Source organism: Cyphomyrmex costatus, unplaced genomic scaffold, assembly GCF_001594065.2.
Source record: "Cyphomyrmex costatus isolate MS0001 unplaced genomic scaffold, Ccosl1.0 scaffold75, whole genome shotgun sequence".
Taxonomy (NCBI): Eukaryota; Metazoa; Arthropoda; class Insecta; order Hymenoptera; family Formicidae; genus Cyphomyrmex; species Cyphomyrmex costatus.
Window position 1 is genome coordinate 1076398 of NW_017280322.1, and position 22757 is coordinate 1099154.

General features: G+C 39.9%; 1 protein-coding gene across 1 annotated transcript; it reads right to left on the reverse strand.

Annotated features, from left to right (window-relative positions):
* Nucleotides 1–1741: 1741 nt before the first annotated feature.
* Nucleotides 1742–20262, reverse strand: LOC108780959 (growth/differentiation factor 11). Its single transcript, XM_018548811.1, has 3 exons — nt 19896–20262; nt 3025–3631; nt 1742–2369 (listed from the first exon to the last, which is right to left on the reverse strand). Exons 1-3 carry the CDS (start codon nt 20260–20262, stop codon nt 2150–2152), a joined length of 1194 nt encoding a protein of 397 aa, XP_018404313.1. The 3' UTR covers nt 1742–2149.
* Between the last annotated feature and the right edge of the window lie 2495 nt (nt 20263–22757).

The following is a 22757-nucleotide window of genomic DNA, read 5'->3' on the forward strand; positions in this document are numbered from 1 at the left end:
CGTTCTAAATGATTGCTTTATAAAAATCGCAAAGTTTTTTTTTTATAAATTCGTGTGTGTATGTATATGTTGTGTGTGTGTTTTATGTCGTGTGGATACGTGTGATTTTTTTCCTTTACAATCATATAAATTTTAGGGACGGTGCGCGCAAGTTCATCGTATATATCGTATACTATTTTACAAAATGTAGCTACAGTGCACTTGATTCGAAGCTGAGGGGAAAACGTGGAGTTAAGTGTTAGCTCTGATAGCATGAGAAGTTTCAAGTATGTTCCTGGATTTTGAAGATTGCTATACAACGAGGGATTGAAACCGGTAGAATCTCGACGAGTTCAATTCTCGATATTACATAGGTTTAGAGGAAAATGGCGCTTTGATTATTAAAAGCGATTAACTGCGGAGATTGGAATTTATCGAAATTATATTGGTTTCAATCACTACACACATAACTGGAATTGTTTAAGCGTCGGGAATATGTCTATACATAATTGCGGCACTGATCCTCTCTGTCACCGTAATAATTAGTAGGGATTATGCCCGAGGATCAGGGACGGATCCTAATGAATCTATAAAAACTAATAAGAGCGCTTGTCGAGGTATATACCCCTAGAATAATTTTGTCTAAAAACGCTCGACAATCTTTTCTTTTTTAGATTGTACACTGCGTGGAATAGGAAGGGACACATTCCAAAAAAAAGTTGTCGTCCCTTCTTGACGAGTGCATCACCCGACGCGCTAAAATGCAGCTATTAATACCGTAAGTTACGAAGAAAGCTACGAAAATCAGGCGCGCGTCGCGCATTCGTTCGCGCGATTAATGTTTATTATTTATCTAGAAATAAACGCTCGACACTCGTTCTACGACCATGATGAATGACGGGAACGTGGATATAAAATTGCCAATTGCCGCGTTATAAAAAGTTCCGATTAGCCGGATATTGGCGCCGTGTAATATTACAACTACTCGCGTTAGAAAAACTAGGAAGGTTGAGGTTCTCAGTATACGAGTAATATCCTCGTTGATCCTCCCAGGACGTAGGAGTGTCAGCGAAGCAACACCACATTCTTGCCTGCTACGACTTATTTACATAATTCGATACGCTCTCTCGCACACGCACTCTCACAATTCGCTAAAAAAAAAAAAAACGATCATAATGACAGAAACGTTTCTATATATAATATTGTAGAAAGACGAGGGGGGAGAGAGAAAAAAACATTAGAAAAAAAAAACAACGATTTTACTGTACACCGAGATCTGTTGTCCAACACGTTTCCACCGATCGTCGACGTCCTCTGTTTTAATGACGCGTTGGTTCAAAGTAAAGCAATAGGAGAGACAAGAATTATAAACATTTCGTGAACACAATCAGGCACGCAAACCGCCCACATTGCATCCCTTCGTAATCTATCTGGTCTCGCAAACCGCGGCGCAATAATGAAAGTTTCAACAAAGTTTTGCGTTGTTGTTGATAAAACCATATTGTAGAGTTCTGGGAATAAACACGCTTGCGCAATAAGTACAAACGTTTTAAATATTCCATTCTACTATCTCTTAGACGAATAAGAAAATCGCGTTCAAGATATTCCGAGGGCGTAATTAGGGTCGTGGATCAAGTGTAAACGTATCGGCGTCTTAAAAATAATACCGTGACTCTCTCTCTCTCTCTCTCTCTCTCTCTCTCTCTCTCTCTCTCTCTCTCTCTAATCTCTCTCTCTCTCTCTCTCTCTCTCTCTCTCTCTCTCTCTCTCTCTCTCTCTAGGAACTATTCGCCTTGCCATGAACCATGGACCACCGTCGAGGTGCCTCCCGCTGACACGGCGCGAGTCCCTCTTTGGACTTCCCTTGGCATCCAGCACAGTCTTTGAGGGGACTCTCGCGAATCACTACATATCGCCTATCCGCGTACTTTGTGTTCCTTCCTTCGCGCTCCAAAGAGATCCGCATCACGCAATCACTCTCCGAACAAGGCACTTTCAGTCTATCGGATGAGGAATCGCCGAGAACATGGCGATGACAATCGATGACGATTGACGACGATTGACAATAACGATGATCGTCGAAATTGATCAAAGGGAGAGCATCGCGATACCTGTGCGGAACTCTCGGCGTCGCCAACGTTATTTTCGTCCTGTCAGAAATGAAGGTGGACTATGAACACCCGCATTTCTCGACGACCATGCCCGGCAACCGTGAGAACACGATTTGATATTCGTTGTCAAAATACAACATTGTGATTTCGGACAGTTTCCTAGGTGCGCAACATGGCCCGGTGTTGTTCGGCGGTTCCGCCAGGCTGACGATATGTGTGTTCGGATAAGCCGGAAGAAAAGCCATTGGACAGTCACCCGAGCAGTAATTGGCATCGTATCTGTGACACAAAGATTTAGGAACTGACCGTTAATACAGAAATTCGAGATTCATCAAATAATGCTAATTTATAAAATAAAATTTATCTCAACTTCACGTTAGTTATATTCCTCACTAAGCATCATCGTTAAATGTTACCACGCAAATTAACTTGAAATATACATCGCCATTGTAGAACAAGAAGTATTTATAGACCGAACGTGCGCGAATAACATTTTAACGCTGTTGATGTAGAACCGTTCTACGTGCCAGCAAGAAAGTCGCAGTTTCTTCATTTAAACCCAGTTTGGCTCAAAATGTTTTCCTTCGCCAGAGAAATCTTTACGAGTACGTGCTTGACCGACGATGCATTAATCATTTTGTGAGTCGCAATATATGTTCTCACGACAGTACACGTACATATTTCAAGTATTTTGTTAAATAAATGCGAAATATGTCGCTCCAATATGCGACTCACGTAAGAAAAACTCTACTGTGTCATTTTTGATACGTAATAGAAATGTCTTTACCGTATATTTATTTATTACTTACTATTTGATTTATTCTTTAGAGATCTTTATAAATAAAAATGAATAGAAAGATATGACTTCCAATTTCAATGTTTTTTCAGTAAAATCTTCACGAATAAAAAAAAAATGGAAGAATCATGCACTCACTTTTTGGGTGCGATTATCCAATCCCAGCCGAATTTCTCGAAATCTACCGTGAGCTTGTACCGGCAACATCTGGTCTCCTGACTGGCCTCATCGCAATTGAGTCCCACGTTCCTCTTAATCCTGGAGCCTCTTCGCGAATCGAGTTCCTGCATTTGCACTTCGAGATATGGAGCGTATTCCGCACCGGGATTGGTCTCGACCAATCTGACCAGGTTCCTACGATGACTGCCGCCAGGCCCCGTGATTTTCAAAGCGACTCCCAGATTATCTCTCGGATGCTTGAACCACTCCGCTACCATTCGTCTGAGCTCGATCGTGATCCAGCCACCTCGCCGCCCAAACGGTCGAGGGTGTTTCGTGGTCAGAGGAGGACCTAGCAAAGTTCCGCCTGTTTCGGTCGTTCCTCGAAGGATCCTCTGCAGCGTGATCGTCACCGGACCAGCGTCTTGACTCTCCAGATCAATTGGTTCACCGAGCTCCGCTTCCTGATTCACACCCCATATCCACAGAGACAACTCTGCCCTGGTAACACGATGTTGGACAACCTTATCGGAAAACTTGAAGTACAGCACCTCAAAGCTGCCCTTCGAGTGCCTTAGCCTTTGATCTGAAAACATGAAGTTAACAATATGTACATCAATCGTGTGTATATAATTCTAGAAAATTATAACTCTAAAATTTCCTCTGTAGAATACTTATTATGTAATGTAACGTAATTGTAATTCATTACTTATTTTCAATAAGTTATTTTTAAATATAGTAAGTACGATTATTTAGTGCTGCGTTGTGTAATTATGTCGGAAAATTCCAAATAGGAGATACAATCTCGTGAATAGTTTCGTCTGCTAAATATGCCATAACGGCGAAATGTTTCTTTCTCGATAGTTCTTATGGATTTTACACGGAATTTTTGTATTTTTTTAAAAAGCAGGGTCCGACTACGGATTGCTTGTTGCATCATTTATTATTCATGAATGAAAAAATTCTCGCTGGTCGATACTGCATGCACGATGTTGCATAGCTCGATAAAGTATCGCTGCGCTGTTTAATGGCTCGGTGGCCACTTGGTGCTATCTATATTGGATATAGTATGAATGAAATAAAAATAAAACATCAAATTAAACAAATATTTATGTTTATGGTAAGCAACATAGGTGATACAGAGAAAAAAATACTTTTTTATAAAGATACAACTTTGTGGTCATTGCGATTCTGCGTGAGCATAAAAACGAGATATCTGTCTGTTCTTTTACGCATTATTAAAATCTCAGCATGTTGCGAAATACTTTTACGTCACTGAATACTGAAAATACACGAAATAGTTGGAAAGAGTCTAAAAATGAAAGATTTGTTACAAAACTATACGGCTTTTTTTAGCTCCTAGTAAGATAAAGGAGTAAAAAAATACGTTTGCGTTCGCAAAAGCATTAGGTATCATTGATCAAGATGCTGAAGCAGTGTATGATAACAGCTTCATTAAGTCGATGCAAGGTTATCTCGGTACAGAAAATGAGCACGATAATCATTTATGTATCGAGCTATTCGGAGTAAAGTGGATATAAAGTTGGACTATTTGAAAACACTGCGTTATCTTTTCATTAATCGTGCGATTAACGTAATTATTGGCAATTGCATCAATCGATCGATCGAGCATTTCATTATCGATGCTGCATTGTGCGTGGTTCAAGTGCACGTCTGGCTGATATGTGTCCGTTGCGGCAAATAATTAGTTCTAATTGACCGATAACAGGACACAAGCACTGACGATGAGGCGCGAGCCTTATTAGAGAAACACTGTTTCAAATTGTGGATACAAATCTAATCAGTTCACGACTTTCTACGATCGGTCGTATAACGGAACGACGTAACGTCGTTAGCCTTTGCGCGATTTAGCCTTTTTGTGAATGAAAGAGCCCATGAATTATGCGCAATAATCTCGTATGGGCACACACGTATATACACACGTAGATCGCGGGTCGCGACAGGCGGCTCCTTCAAATAAGTTTATCAGAGAGCAACTTTTGCGATACTTCCTCCACCAACTGAGATACTTTCCCAACCGATCGAACGAGAAACGCGCGTTTCGTGTCTCTTTTTCTAGCTTATCGGCACAGTTAATTTAATATGCGTTGTAAAGCGCGTTTCCTTGAAAATTATAATTTCATTAATGATGTAAAATTTCCGATGTTATATTATCGACGTAAAGCTCACGAGAGATCGGCGCGATCACACAATTATTATTCACGCGCTGTTCTCTTTGCTCCAACAACGGCGCGGCGCGGCGGTATCGCGGACACGTCTCCGGTACACCAGAATCGCCTCGATTCGCAGCAACCGATTGAATCGCGATAGAATTAGCACACGATCGTTGACATAAGGAAGTCAAGGAAGAGTCAACCTTCGGGTCGCTTTCTCCGATTGCAAATGTTCGTAGATAAAACGGTCACAAAGTAGAATTTCACACTTTAATTTCTTACGATTCTATTAAAGGTAACATTTTAAATATTTATATGCCGTAATCTTCTGCGCTGTACATTGATCTATATAAAAACTTCAATCTCTTCTTGGAGTTTAGACTCGTTTAATTTTATACAAAGAGCAATCAAGGGGAAAAAGAAAGAAAGCCGGGTAGACTAATCTATCTCACTTCGCGAACGGAATTGCGAAACTTTTGCTTCTTGGTATATTAATTATCGATAACGTTTTACTCGTTTCGCTCATTACGGCAGCTTCTACGAGATCGAGACAAGCTGGTACCGCGACTCTGCATCGAGATCGCGCAGAACAACCGGCAAAACCTTAAAGACGTGGCCGGTTTTCAAAATAAGAAGATCCACCGACTTAGAAAATCCACCTCGCTATGGACGGCGAGTTGCTATGCTCGCAAAAACACTTCACAAACGCCCGCGCAGTGTTTGCTCGTGGCTGTTCTCGCGATCAGAGGAAGAGGGGGATCAGCAATAAATCAGGAAGAGAGCTCGACGAAGAGTCGTGCTCGGATTTCTTGCCGATCAAACGCAGCGGCGCTCGATCGGCGCTCGCGCACGTGCGTCCGATATTTACCCTGATGACCGATGTTAAACTCGACCCCGGATTCCCTGTGTCTGCGCGCGGAGAGAGATCGACGGATCGATCGTTCGATCGATCAACGACGGAGACACGGATAACGCGTAAAAGAAAAAAAGGAGTAAAGAAAAAGGAGCAACAGGAGGCAGATTTATATACACGGCAGGGGCCAGGAGACTCTATTCAGGCCATCGCTTGGCAAGACCGACCGCTTCCACGAAGGGTAAAGCCACCTCAAATCGTACCGTTATACGACAGCAACGTTTTTCACCCGATTTCTCGATCAATCAGCGACTCTCGCCGCGTATATCGATATCGATGCCGCGACTTTGTGCGTATCTTCTAAGCCGGCTGCGCCCGTCCTGGTATTCGACTGGTTCCTCGTGCTGCGCTGGTCGCCGCGTAAGAAGTTTTCCATGAAACTTATGAATCTCGGACATTTTCTAAACGTCTAATGCCTGAAAGAGGCACGAACGCCTCTTTTAAATAACGCGAAGAATTATAAAAAGAAAATTAATTGAATTGTTTCGGAAAACATCAATTCTTCCAAATTAAAAGTACTTAAAATTTATAACCATATATTATAATTGTACATATAATACAGTGGCTGTGAATAAAATTATTTTTTATTTAATAATTTTGATCGTCACGGAATAAAAATTATTCAATTATTGTAAAAATGAACTATTCAATTATTTCAATGGTAAAATTAATTGAGCCACTGTTATTATAATATATATTGACCATCATCTGTTTGCTATCAATCATTGCTCAGAAAACAAGTGGGCATAGCTTCATATATACATACGTATATATGTATTTGCATTATATTCATTACTGTTTGTAGTTAATTGAGAAACAATTAAATATATTAAGTTATTAATTAATTAATCGTATTGAATGAAATATGTTGATGCAAAAAAGTAATAAAACGAAAAGCAATATTTACTCGCTATAGTAACAAAATTATTAATTCCCTCGGAATGTTGCCAGCGTCTCTGATTATATGCGACGTACGAAGAGAAACGGGAAGGTCTCTACGCGCAGTTGTGACTTTGCTGAATTTTGCATGAAAATTCGACGAGATTTGCGTGATGCCATCCGGGATGTGAAGGTTTATTTTCGTTAACGTTTTATGAGAGTACCACGACGGATGCCGCGATTAACCTTGCCGCGAGCGGCTCTCCATTTTCGAGCACTCAAATAATTCGATTACCATCCCCCACCCGCTCTCTCTTGCCGCGTTCTACCCTCATCTCGCTTTTATTCACCGTCACTGTCACTGTCACCCGTCAGCTGTCCCGTCCTTCGCAGCGATCGTCTGACGCGCGCGCGCGGACTCGCATCTACCCGTGATGCTACCGTCTACCCGTCACGCCGTCTACCCGATCTACCCCCGGGGAGTAATTATTATTAATCACGTCAACTTTACGATTACGGACGTGCCCATCCCGCCACGCCACCGAAAACACACCCTTCGTGTTTTAAAATGTGGCTAAAAGTGTGGCGAGAAAAAGTTTGACAACCTCTCACGCATCGAATAGATAGACGATCCATGACTGTCCACGATCAGAAATCGTACACTTTCGGTGGGACGCGGAAGCATAATTTGACGAATGATTTTAACGAATTAAAAAGTAAAGGCTGATGCGCGTGATTATTTGCATATATATGTACTTTGTAACTTTGCAGAAAAACGATGTGCAACCGTCGGTTAAATAAATCGATACCATGTTTTGCGGATTGCGCTATCATAAATTTTACCATTATCTCTTTCGTCCTCCTTGATTCTTGTATCTTTTCTAAACAATTTCAAGAATACCTCGCACGCAAACATAATTCGTAATATTTTGCGAATCAAATTCTTACAGAGTGTGTCAAGTTTTCAGTTACTTTAAAGTTCTTCGGCAAAATCGAGTTTGAAGAAACATAGGAAAATGTGCGAAAGATACTCTCTAAATTCTTCGGAGAGAAATCTTAATTTAAAGAGTGAAAATTGAGTCAGTCTTAAAAAAGAGTGGTTCAGTTTTCAATCTTTAAGACTGAGATTTAATTTTTTAGAGTAAGGATTCACTCTAAATGTTTTAGAGACTACTTAAACGTTCAAATTATTATGAAATAATTGTTTCGCCGAAACAGTCTGCGATTGTCAAGTGCACGCGTGACTGTGTCGCGACGATAGACAATTTGCCGTGCGATATTTTTAAACGTCGGCGCCCTCACGTACGGCTGTAAGCTTGAAGAGAGAGAATGAAAGAATCGGCTGATAGCAGCGAAAAGTGCATCAGGGATGCGTCCCGGGTAGACAAGAAGGGGGACCACGGTGCGTGGTGGTGAGAGGTCGTTCCGTATCACAATTATTTCTTCGCTTTATTTATAGGCAGGGCCACGACACCGCGGTATCATTGTTGTTTTCCATGATTTCCACCCATTTGAACGGAGCCTCCAGTCTTATTTTCCCGCTTATTCCGACGCGCTTACTACGACGCAACCGCAGCCTTCCGTTGTCAAAGCACGATCGCGGTTCCGCATTTAGCGGAACCTTCGTGTAGAAGGGAAAGGAACGAGAAAGAAAGATAAATTTCTACATTAGATAAACAAATGGTACTTAATAAAAATTTGATATTAGATCCATTTTTGTAACGTCGAACGAGATGGAAATAAATATTAAGAACATGCGTGAGCTGGATTAACACTGTCAAATTCAAATACAATACTAATATTTCAGTAATTGAATATAATCCGCTGTCTAAAAATATTGTACAATTTTATCGTTCTCACTACACGATGCTGTTAAGCGACGCGAACGAGTATTATGCTAGATTTTATTCGTTCCTCGAATCTCGAAGTGTATATCGCGCAAGCGAGAAAGTCTTTTTACGTTTGTTCTGCCGTGTGTGTAATGCGAGTGACCTCCGTTCGCTAAAATCTATATTTATCTCAAGTGCTGAAGCACGATGTACTTAATGCTTTATTGTCTTCACCCCGCGCCCTTCCTTCTTTTTGTCGTTTACCTTTCCCACCCCTGTCTACTGCCCGCGCCGCCAACTGTCACATTCGTGGCGCGTATTTATTTGTGTCTGCCGCGAGACACCGGCTTGGAAATCCGCGTCGCACGTTTCGTCACGTGCGCTCGAACTCGTGTGTGTGAGTCTCAAAATGTCACCATTAACCAGATTCACCAGGCATTCCGAAAAATTTCCAAACGCAGATATATGTAGATGTAAAAAGAAGAAATTATTTTCAAGAAACTATATAGATATTAACGAGGAGAGTTTTTGTATGACCAATTATTTAATTTGACTTTTTTTAAGCGACAAATATTTTATTGGAAAGATGCTTAGTTTCGTATCTCACTTCTTTTTTTCGCAATACACCCGATGCGTTATAAACTTATCTACTTTCTGCAAAAAGAAACTTCTTCTACTTTAAATAAAAATTAAAAAAGAATCTCGCCGTGTCAACTAAAGCAGCAAAATTGTATGACATTATTGGCGAAGACGCGCGTCATCTTCGTGCGACTCGCGGCTTTTTGGCGGCGAGCGCTTTTTTCCGCTCGTGACTTTAAATATAGTCTAAAATCTCTCGCGCCAGACGGTCTGTAGCCTCGTCTGGACGAAAATAAGCCACCATCTTTCCCCAGTCCTAACGGTTGTTCTTTCCGTTTTTTCCGACCGATGCCGACATAGTGGCTCGTTATGGTGCCTCCCCTTGTCCGACCTTCAAGCATGAAGACGAGCAACAGGAAGAAACGAAGAGGGATCGCGATGGAAAGCGGTGTCGCGCGCGAGGATGCAAAAGTGGCGTAGCTACGGCCTTGAGACAGAACCGAAAAATCTGATCCCTCGAGACATCCGAATTTTTACGAGAATTGGAATTAATCCTTTCGATCGGTAATTTTTATAGTTATTTAGAAGCATAAGTCAGTATCAAAGCGCAACGAATATAATCGTAGCAAAGAGATGCTTGGTTAAATACTAGAAAAAATTACGCACTAAACGCACGAGTTACAACTTAACTTAGCGTATTTCTACCGTTCGATTAATTCGATCCGAGACGAACTCGTTTGTGTTTGGAGCGTTGAAAGGAGCGGATTTTCGCAAACGAGCCGTCGGCCTACGCATCCAATCCGGCTAAACAACCGAGTGTAGTGCCGAGAGGAGGGCTTTGCGTGTGTCTACACGAAAACGTCTGTGTACGCACACTCATCCGCTCGCCAGGAGCGTTGAACCCCGAAATTAATGTTGTAACGCAATGTCGTATCTACGTCCCATCTCATCCCACCCCCTGTGCTGTCTCGTTGCGCCTAAAGCCGCTCGATAACGTGCCCTCTAACTTCGACTTGGGAATACCTAATTGCACTAATGATCCTGTGAGCCCCGTAGGGCGCGGGGGTGAACGACCCTTCGCGGATTTGTCGCGTGGAGAACGCATTCGCGTTCGATAGAGACGCAACGTGCAAACTCGAGTCTCTGACAATGTATCGGCTGTTTGATGGAGACGTTAGCAGTTACTAGATATATATACATATGTTCTCGGAATTCTAAGATGTGATCTCTGTAAAAGCTGACTTACTACATCTTTTACTGAAGATATTTCGTATGTTCTTCTAAAAAGGCATATCCGTGTGCTTTTGGAATGTTGATAAATTAGTAAATTTTAATGTTAAAATTCGTAAAGAAAACTAAATGCATCTTTTAATTTTCCAGTTTTCACAGTGATATTTACGGTATCTTAAAATCGGATATATTTTGAGAGCACGAGATATTACAAGAATTTTATTGTTACAACTCAAATATAATCTGATCAACGTGTAACTAAGAAATTCCGGAATGTTATCCAGACTCAATGCGATAAGTACAAAAACTTTTCCTAAAAGAATTTGTAAGAATCGCTTGCTTTTGATCATTTTGAAGACAACCCCCTTAAAGTATTATCCGATTATTAAGAGTCGAACTTGCGCGATCGATGATAATTCTAATTCTCTCCCTCTCCGTGAGATGTATTCGCTGTTGGGGAGGGAGATCGGTGTAGCACTCGCTATCTAGAAGACACTTATTGTTTCTTTCCGGTAGTGCGCTTTCAAACGCGCTCGCTTGCTCACGGTACACCCCGTAAAACACGCTTCACCGTGTGATCACCTTCCGGGGGCCCGCCGCCGACCGGGCGAAACCGGACGTAAAAACTGCCGTCTCCGAGTAATCTGCATCGCGTGACGCAAGCGGCCAGCAATTGCGACTACACTTCGACAGTATAACAGCGTAACTCGATAAAATTCGCATTTAGGTCACGCGTACTCGTTCCCTCTCTCTCTCCCTTTCCCCGGCTCGTTCTCTCTTTCGCCCCCTTGTCCGATTCCCGCTACTTCTTTCGCTTTTATTTTTCCCCTCGAAAGAGCCTGCCTTATGCGCCTTGCGGCATCGCGTGCGTTTATGCGCTCGCGCCCCTTCTCACGGGGTGGGGGATTGGGGGGCTGCTAGCGCGCCAAGAGGCGAAAAAAAGTTAGAAACGCCTCTTCTTCTTGCACCCTGTAATTGTCTTCTTGCTTGAGGTAAATCTGTCGAATAATGAATAGAAGAAGTTCTCAGAGAAGATCGTAAGCTTTCCGATTGTTGCTGAAAATTAGATTGAAGTATCTCGCACATTCATTTTCCTATACATAATTACTTTATTTAAAATAAAAAATGTTCCCAATATAAATTAGTTTCGATACCAAAAATTAAAAAAAATATTTAAAGCAATCTTCGGTGTTATAATACAATTTAATGCATTAATTGCAGGTAGATTGATTTATCATCGATTAATTATTATTAAAAGTTGACAAAGTAAATCAAAGCAATTTAATCATTTTAGATCGCACACCAGTCTGATGATTTATTGTTGCGTTATATGTAACATTAAATTATAATAATAATATTTCTAATACATATTTCCTGGTGATCAAATCCAATCTGATATCATATACGAGCGTTCATGCAACACATATCAAACTTTATGTAACAGTAGTAGCCCTTAAATGCACTCACCGTGCGACGGTGATATTTGTACTTTTAATACTCGCTTGTGTACACAGAGCCAGGGACATGACAAACTGGTTTTCTCTGCAAAGGTTACTCATAGATCGTTATTAGCGCTTCTCATCGATATTGATTTATTGATTTTGGTGAATTCATGAAATTGTCATCGAAATAATTTTAATCAATCATAAATTTGTGAAAAGCGATTGCAGAAAAACATCACAGAATGAGATCACCTTGTTCAACCGAATTCTATATAAAACAAGGATTACGACCAATCAAAACTTTTTTTACACAATTTTGTAAATACTATTTCGTTAGATAAAAAAGATGCACCTTGCTCCAATTGCCGTGACAGCATAAAGATCATCCTCGTAACATCAGGATCCAAAACCATCAAAATTATACACCAGTCTTAGCTAACGTCAAGGATGTGTAGTTCTGAGAAATCGAGATCTGTGCGATAAATATCAATGTCCCGAGCGAAAGAGGCAGAAGTGAATGAGAACCACCGAAGACCATGGCGCCTGTCTGCGAGTATGCTGACCGCAATGGCACTAATATGGACTATCATTATTCATCGGATATATATCTATTACAAATTTGCTAATTTTGTTAGAACAGATAGATTTAAGAGTAACGTAGAAGTGTAGCTGAGGGGGAACGGCAAAAGGGTGCGCGGGAGTTAATATTCATGATTTACGAGGTGAAGAGGAGAGACGACAAGGAGTATAGATGCGACAAAAGTTATGATCACGCAAAAGATACTTTGCGTAAACAGTGGACAAAGCTTTTTTGTTAGACAAAGATTACAAATACAATTCTAACGTTTCCTTCTCGATTCATTTTTATTTTTTTAAATGTGCATTTAATTAAAAAATAAAATTCCATAATTTTTTTTATGATCTAATTCTAATAATTTCGTTTCCGTACATATGTATCAAATATTCGATAAAAGTATATTTATCACAAGATCAAATTTACATTTTTTTTATTCTTTTGTATTTAAAAAAGCGTGTAGATGCGAATTAAACTGATACGGTTAACCAAAAAAGATTATAATTTATCAAAAGATATTGAGAATATATTTTTCCAGTTTCGATCACGAGATATACTAGTGTACATTATTTACCGAAAACAAAGTTGACAATAAAAAGATATCAAATAAAATATTATGCACCAAAAGAAATATTGCATTGCATCGACGCAGTACAATTCGCGGAAACATTCTGCGATAGCAGGCGTGTCTTGTAAAAATTTGAAGAAAAATGTTTTTAAAAACTTTTAATTATCGTCTGCAATGATGTATTTAGTAATTCTTAATTACGATAAGGTCATGTCCCTGATTAATTATCGAATTACAAGTTGTTATATACTCAAATATAAGTTACAATATGAATATAGAAGACACAATGACATCGATAAACCCGGTGTACTTATATAAGTATTTTATCGTATATATATCGCTATTGTCTGAACGATAATTACAATAAAAAAAAGCCGCAAGTTTGACTTTTGAATCCACGTGGAGAGTTGGTGGAAAAATCCGGGGTCCAAAAATATATTTAATAAGTTAGATATATATTATCTTTTTATATAATGGTATAATCGTTTTTTACAAAAAAGATTGTAAAAAGATTGTACTTGTTAACGTTAAGAACAGAAGAAAATCTGTAACATGTTATTATGCTCGAATTTTTTTTATTGTTCATTTTTCTGCGACAATTAATTTTTTTTAAAAACTGGAATATTTAAAAAATATTAGAAATAATTATTAATTCATTTATATAAATAATACATAATATGGAGAAACAATTTCTTCGTTCGGTTATACGAAATATGCATTTAATGACTCAACAAGTCGTGTAAAAACGTTTCAATAAACTTTAATTCCGTAATCTTCCTTTATAGTGATCGTTTACATCTTCCCCTCTATGAATTTCGAGTTGCTCTACCGCTTTCAACAATCGTCGCTCCAGCTGACTAGAGTAAATTGCCCTCCTAGAGTAGCTCCGGGCGCTAAGTCATGGACTAGGCTCCCAGCATAATGTGGTCCTAACTGCCGCCAGTCACCTACAGACAGCTTTAACGCGATAATGGGCGATGGGCCTGACCTAGGCTGTGCACCGGCCGTGACCTTCGTTGCGGATGGAGGCCGGTTCGTCGTTCGCACACGTATGCATTTGCAGGCTTGGTGATCTCTTGTATCTATGTAGGTATTCGACAGACCTATATTTAATGTCCGTACTTAATTCGAAGGAGCAGATAGACGAAGACTGACGGGTCTTCATCTCAAATCTGCGAAGTCTATTAATTTGCGTTTCTTTTCTTCGTTTCTCAAGCAACAAGTACCGATTAAAAAAATCTTGCAAAAAATTCTTTTTTCTATTAAAATATTAAAAAGCACTTCTTTTATAATAAAATAATTATTACACATTTGGAAAAGATTAAATTTGATTCTTCACATGTGTGTAGATTTAGATATATATATATATTGCGACACATGTAATAAATATATTGAGCATCATTTGCGTTCTTTATGATTAAATTGCGACAACATTACATTTAACGTTATCTGAAATATTCTTTTCTCCTCCGCGCCGAGGTATGCGAAATGTAACACCATATCAATTCGGAGTTGTGCAGTAGACCTTTTTTTAAATGGTTCCAAAAAGAATCTGTTACTACTAATTATGACATTAAAGTCTATCAACTTCATTTACACAATACGACGTACTTGTCATTGAACATTTTTATGCACTTAATTGGTCCCCTATCGTATTGTCTGAATATGCGTCGGCGATACATGCGAGAAAAATATTTAAAAGGCAGTTAATCAATTGCGTCTGCAGTGACTATCGAGCCAACGCGAGCTATATTTTCTACAGGAATAATTTTGATCAATGTCGTCGGAGTTACGCGCCGGTGACTACAAAGAACAGCAAGTTTTTATCATAATAAATTGTTAAGATCTGCTATGTGTTCTGTCGTATGGAGTTTTAATATTAAAAAATGTCAATTGTGCAACAGATTCCAAAATACTTGTACGTTATATAAAGATTTGGAATATTTTTTTCTGTTACAATTTTTTTAATTTTGAATGCCGGTTTCTTTTTCAGTTAAAACTTTTTTATTTAATATATTTTATAGCTTTTTACAAAATAATTAATGCAAATTGTTATAAGATTTTAAATGAAAATTTTTTTAAGCTAGACTGTAATCAGAATTTTAAAATAAAGTATAATGTTGTAAAATAGAAATAATTATCTACAACTAGTGATAATTATCTTTAAAAGAGATTTTAAAAGAAACTTTTCCAACAATTACGAACTAACATTTTAAACTGCCTTAAACTGCTTTAAAGCGCTGATTCGCGTTGATTATTGGTGAGCAATGACTTATCATGCTTCATGTGCTACATTTATAACATACATATACACGTATATATGTCCGCGTATGCCCGTCTACTTATAAGTTGATCATGCAACAAGAGGCAATCGAGAGATCGACCGATCTGTCGAGGACATCGGATAAAAAACCACCATTCATTTTGTTACAAGGGATGTATATCAAGCTGCAGAAAGAACATACGAAAATTTAAAGAAAAGTTTTAATAAAAAAATATATAAACTTGTACGAAAAAAAAAAAACACAGAGTAGTCGAGAATAATACAGAAATGAAGAAGAAATTGAAGAGAACAATAATAGAAAATAACAGTATAAAATAAAAAGATTGTGCATTTTCAGGAACGATTCATGGCGATAAGAAAATAAAGTAACTAAAAAAATTGCATTACGGATAAGGAGCGTTTAGTAAAAATAAAAGAAGGAAAGGATTAAGTGAAAAGAAAATTGAGTCAAACAATGATAGGTGTACAGATACAATGCGTAAGTAATAATCGATATGCAAGTGTATTGTGTGTGTGACAACACAGAGAGATGGAGAGATATAAAAATCAAAGATTAAAATACTCTAAATATGAAATAATACGTGTATACGCATAATACACGCTTATAAACAATTTGTAAACAAAAATAACAATGCAGTTAGGTAGATTGTACGTAGATAATGATGTGTACAATAAAAATATTAGTTATATATTACCGGATTGAGATTTTGATCCAGCAGAGATGATCAAAAGCAATTAGAATAAAATGCTTCTTAATTTTTTCCCAATTACGTTTATGTATTTATTAGATGCATATAATTAATGTCAATCCAACATAATTATTCAATGCTCATGTAATAAAACTTTAATTTATTTCGGAAACAAAAGCGATAAAATATACAAAGAAGAAATAAAAATAAATTTAAAAAGAGAAAAGAAGATAAACAAAAAATAAAAATTAAAGAACTATAAACAAATAAGTTTTACAAACGTCAATGTCGTCATTCCATTACACACATATTCTAAAACCAGCCAAAAACTTTCGGCGAGTAACGTAGACGGATATAGAAAGGCAAGAACAAAAATACATGCTAGAGAAAATTTACATGGACGGATTTTCAAAAATTGTTCCCCGCAGAGGGGAACTAAAACGAACGATCAGACGGAGAGACAAGAGGTCGGTCCCGATAACCTATCGTAAATGCGATACCAGTTAGTCATTCCTTTTTTCTGCTTACTTTCGATGCTATTTTCTATTCCAAATTCTATTCCAAGTGACGACAGTGACAGCAAACTGATACCGAGAGCCGGCGCTTTCGAACATTTGCAATGCAGGTCGCGCATTTTACTCACGCACTCGATACGTTAACAACATATTATCATAACTATATATGCATATTTTTTTCTTTTTTTTTTTCTTTCGTTAAATCGTTCCGGCTATTAATCTCACCGATATTGCTGAACAGTGGGTGTAACTTTTGAACTCTTGTTGGCGCTTTGCCATTCGTTATCTGGGCAATGCTAAATACATGCACATTTATTTTCGACTGCTGCAATACCGCAAGATCAGTTTAGGAAGCACATCGTACGACGTTGACTGCCATACTATAACATGTACAATGGAAGATGTAGTACCTTGTAGAGGGTTTGAAACGTTTAGAATAGACCATAGAAGCTGGTTATACAAATGAATGCTATCTATAAATAGTACAACGGCTACATTTTTGAGATAGGCAATTTTAATCAAATATCTTGCATTGTCCTTTTTTTTACTTCCTTTTTTTTTTTACTAAATTTCTTTTAGAGGAAGTTTACTCTTTCAGAAATAATTTACGAAGTATTCTGTTCCAATCATGAAATATTTAAAATAATTTTTTGCAACCTATTTTTAGAAGCTTTCTTTCACTTTCACTTCAAATGCAAAATAATGTGAATATTTATATGATAGAAATTATAATATAGTTATTTATGTAATAGTAATCAAAATTATAATATAATTATTTATGTGATAAAAAAGAAAAAATGATAATAACATGTAATGGAAAAATAGCTTTCACCACTAGTTTAATTTACTAATAGCAAATCGTCCAACTTATGTTTGTTTTTTTTCCCTGTGGTTTATCTTTTGCACAAAAGTGAAGGATTTATGCCTTATCACCATTATGAGCAAACGAGCCTTCGACATTTGCAATTAGTAATTCGAGTTCACTACAAGACCTTCAATCTCAACTCACGTATCCCGATTGCAGCGCTGGAAAATAAAGCTATAATTGACGCGATATAGATAATAATAAGTCAACGCTTTATCGGAATGCCAAAGTGTCTGTAATCGCGCGATACGCGATAATCGGCCACAATGCGGCCGGTGCCGCACCACGCTGCGCCGGTGAACTCACCATCGTGCTCGGGGCATATTACGCTTATAAAAAATTCAGATTCGCCTAGAAAGAAAGCACGCCAGTCTTGCGGTTAGCGAGAGACCACGATCGGTCTCCCTTGCCGATCTGAGTTCCTAAGCAGGTCGTTGATCTTATTTTGTTTCTTCCCTTTCCTCTTTTTTTCTTTTTTCGTTTCTCTCTCCCTCTCTCTCTCTCTCTCTCTCTCTCTCTCTCTCTCTCTCTCTTTTTTCGCGAACACGGGGGCCTTAATAACAGGTTGCGGTTCTACCGCCACTATTACGTGCTTAGCGGCAAGTGGCTCGAAGACAGTTTCGCCCGAGGGACTCGTGTGGCGGCGGACCGTTTGGAGCTCCTTCTGCTCCTTAACAAGTGTATATTATGCACGGAGCGCATACAGGGTGTCCCCGAAAACATGATATCCTTGACCTCCTCTTTGATCTGATTGTCGTGGTAAAACTTCTAATTTTTAGTACATCTTGGGTAGCAATCAATAATAAATCATACAACCTGTCAATTATCGTTGATACCGTGCACCTTGCGTCATCGGATTATCACTTACTCTTCCCATTTCGACAATAAGCGATTGCAAGTGTACACTCTGTTGCAACTTATGCAGATATAACGTAAGATTAATTGTTAGAAATATTTGTCGTTGCATATTATTTGTGAGCGCGCAACATATATAGTTTTCCCTGATTAAATTTCCACAATAAGTAATTACCTAGCAAAAGTTGGGAAGAACCTCTGAAAGGTCTAAAATCTACTAAGATGTTTCTTATATGCTACCTATAGTTATTATGAATATTTCTGATTCTTAATTTCATTCTGTTGCGCTTCTTTGTATACGATTCTGTGTACGATTCTCTCCTCCGATATACATATTATATATTTTTTAAAAATTAAAAGAATATAAATAAAGGAACATGCGTGCAGCAAGTGAGTTATACGGTACTCATTTGGTAAATCGTAGAGTTAACAGCAACGGATGTCGGATGTGAGAGCCAATTATATAATTGTTACTTCGACACTATTAAGTTACAAGATGCTCATCAGCGGCGATGATACGATGCAATTCAGTATATGCACAATGTTGCATGCGAGAGCGTGTACATACATTCGCGCGAGTCACGCCGGACGGATCGCCGAGTCGCTGAGGTTAATTTACTTGACGTTGCCAAGGAAAACATGATCGGTGTCGTGTATGAAATATTACCACTCGCGGTAATTAATTCTGAGCGAACCTGGCGCCTGGCTGGCATGATCTTTAGGATAACGCTACCTTTTGCTAAGATATGCACAACGGGTTTTTGCAATCGTGCATCATCAGACTAAACATCTCGCAAAAAAAAGAACCGCGACACAACACATACGTTGCGTTTGATATTTCGTTGCAAAAAATTTTCAATACCATGCTCACTGCGTTGCGAGAGCATACATTAATTAAATACTGTGGAGAGTAATACTTCTCGCGGATTTCACAGAACTTAAGTACTCCGACAATTAATTTTTTTTTTGGAGTTATGTACGATAAAAGCTTAAAAATTGTACATAATTGAATTAGTATTCTTTTATTCTTTAAGATTAATAGACCGCGATGAAAGTATATAGAATTTTTAATAGAATCTAAATTATTTTAAACAAGTTCAGGTTTTTACTAAACTTTTTTGATAGAAAAATTTACTATAATCTATATCAACACTTTTCTCATATAGAGATAAATATAAGAATTAATTTTTCTCTAAACAATTTTTGTGAACTATAAAAATACACATAAAATTTTTTTGAAATTATTTAACAATACAGAGTGTTCCATGGAACTGAAAGACTAAAAACTGTATAAATTTGTGCTATATCTCGAAAATGATAACAAACATGGGAAAAACAAGACCAAATAAAATGTTCTACCCATTATTATGTTCTACCCATCCTATTCAGTTCCTCTTTCTCACCTCATGGGACACCCTGTATCCAGAAGGAAGGAAACGGAAGAAGAAACTTACGAGGCTGCGCTAAGGCAAAGACACTCTCCGTCTTCGCGGCGTATTCGTCGACCTCCTCGTGGTGTGTGATACCGGGCTCTAAAGGCTGATCAGCCTGCATCCCGTACATGTCCATCAGCTTCGAGATCGGCGGGATCCTCGGCAGAGCTCGACCCGTCATATTTGGCGCCTGTTTCAAGCCGAGTTTATTCAGGATTTGCTCCTTGATCGCTTCCAAACTAAGCGCGCGAATCTCCTCATGCATCCTACAAGCGTTGCAGGCGTTACCGGCCATCGCCAAGTGTCGGACGTGGGCTCTCTCGATGCCAGGCGCGTCAAAGGCATCGAGGAGGACCAGCGAGAGTAATAGCAGCGCCCTCGTGACCATCTTGTTCAAGGTCGCCCTTGGTCGGATCAAGCTCTACGATCGGCTTTCGTCGCGAAAGGAACGATCAGATGATCAATGGCATCGTCGTTCCCGCCAAGTCCTTGTCTTTTCTCAAGACAAGACCTTCGAATTTTCTTAATTTTCCCTTAATAAAATCGTTCTTTGTTAATCTCTGATAATCCCTGCACTGTGTCAGGCCTTATCGTTCCTATTACTTTGCCCCTTAGATGGACTCTCACAATTATAGAAAGTAATCCTTCCTCTTCACGATTCTTCTGTGTTCTCCACTTCTACTTCTTTTCATATAGCGCCGGTCTCATTCGCGAAGAAAGTCTCTTTCTTCGTCGTTTATCTCGCAGCGCCAGCTTCTTCCTGAACTTACGCAACCATACGTTCTCCACTTCCAGTAGCCGCCTGGTCCCCTTATCGTGTCCTCCGCCGGAACTAGGCGACCGGCCTCGATCACGATCGCGATCTGCACGATCCAGTTTCGCTTTCTTCCGTCCTACGTCACAAATTTATTAACTCCGTGGAAAGCTCGAGTCTTTTCGATTACACAGAAGATGCAATTAAATCGAGAAAGAGAGAAAGAGAGAGAGAGAGAAAGAGAGAGAGAGAGAGGGGGGGAGGGGAGGGGAGGGAGAGAGAGAGAGAGAGAGAAAGAGAGAGGGAGAGAGAAAGAGAGAAAGAATCGCCGGTATGTATTTTCCGAGCGATCCACTCCACTTTATGGGGTTCACCAAAACCGTTCTCACGCACATCAATCACAGTGAGAGAGAATCACAAGGCACTTCAGGGTCTCGACGGGACTTTGTGCAAAGTGTCCTGAACAATCATGCGGCCGGCTGCATCCTCATGACCTTCAGGCTTTAGCGCCAGTTTGGCTGTAGTTCCGAAACGCGCTGTACGATCTGTACTCTGTTCAGGGACAGATCCTGTTTCCTATCAAACACGCTTCGGATGTCATGGTGTCAAATCCGAACTGGTGGTTACCTGGACCAATTCGTCAATTGGTCCTGCTTTGCCGCGTGCTCTTTTCCTCGTTCTTCTTTCCTTTCTTCCTGTTCACTTCCGGTATTCTGACTTGGCTGACACCACCGAGTTGCTACTACTGCGGGTACCAGTCTCTCGCGATACCAACTAGCTTCACCCTCGTTTGAGGATGCCGATCGTCAAAATTGTGGGTGGGTTTCCCGTGGAGAACAACTGTGGTGGATGATGATGCGTGATGGTGCGTGGGCAGCGACGGCTCAGGTGACGGACTGGTAAAACCCCGATGGATCTTAAGAGCTTGCCGGCCTGTCAAGCACTGAGACAGGAGGCGCGAATTCTCACCGCATATATGTCCGAAGTGGCCTCCTCCTCTCTTCTTCTTCTTCTTTCTTCTTCCCTCTCCTCTTTCTCTCTCTCTTTCTCTCCCTCTATCCTCTCCGCTATCACGCTGTCTCCCTCCTTCGCTCGAACGCTGCGACGTCTTTCTCCGTCTCGGTATTCTCTCCCGTAGTATCTTACGCACTCGCGTCGTAGGGGCCGAACGTATACCTACACCCGCCGCCAACGAATGCCCCCCTGCGCGTTCCTCCTCCCTCGCTCCCAACCCTTTCTGCCACCGCCGTCGCCGTCGTCGTCGCTGCTGCCGCCGCTGCTGCCGCCGCCGCCGCCGTCGCCGCGAGTGCCGCTCCCCTCTGCCGCCCTCTGACGAACCCGCACTCCCGACCGTCGCACCCGGCGCGACCCGCCATACCCCACCGTTCCTCATGTACGAACTCTTCCTCTCCCCCTGGTCGCTCGCCTCCGCGATTCCCTTGTGTAGAAAGTGACGAGGCTTAGCTTCGTTCTCCTCTTGCAAATCGCCGGCCGGCGCGGCGGGTTCGTCAAAGCACCGGCTTTACAACAGTCGAAAGGGTTCGGGCACCGAGTCAGCCGGCTACTGTCGATGTGTGGCGACGGCGGCGGCGGCGGCGGCGGCGACGCCGGTGTCAACGGGTTAAATCGGCACGATGAGGAATATCGCGATCATGTAACGCCCGTTCAACACACTACATACCCGATTAGTACAAGGCTGGAGAAAGTACCCTTAAGAAAAAAAAGAAAATAAGAGTACTTCGAGACATCCTGATGAACGCTTCTTAAGAAGAAGGAATATGTAGATAGAATTCCCAAATTAATACTTGGTAAATATTTATTAAGAGGTGTTGGTAAAAGCAATATATTATTTATTATATTATTCAACTGATATTGTTGTATTACAATTAATATAATCATTCTTTCTCTAACGTTGTCCTTGTGACGGAACAAGGAGCACGAAAGTGAAAAAAATTGCGAAAGTGCGTTCCCCGTTGGTCACTGGCCGCATAGAAATGTTTTATGTATTGTCTGTGCCGTTAAACGAAAAACGATCGCGCTCTATTACGTGCAATATTTTACCATTTTAAAATATTGAGAAGATCTCAAACACTAGTCCCTCTTCTTGACCAAGCTTTATTCAAACGACA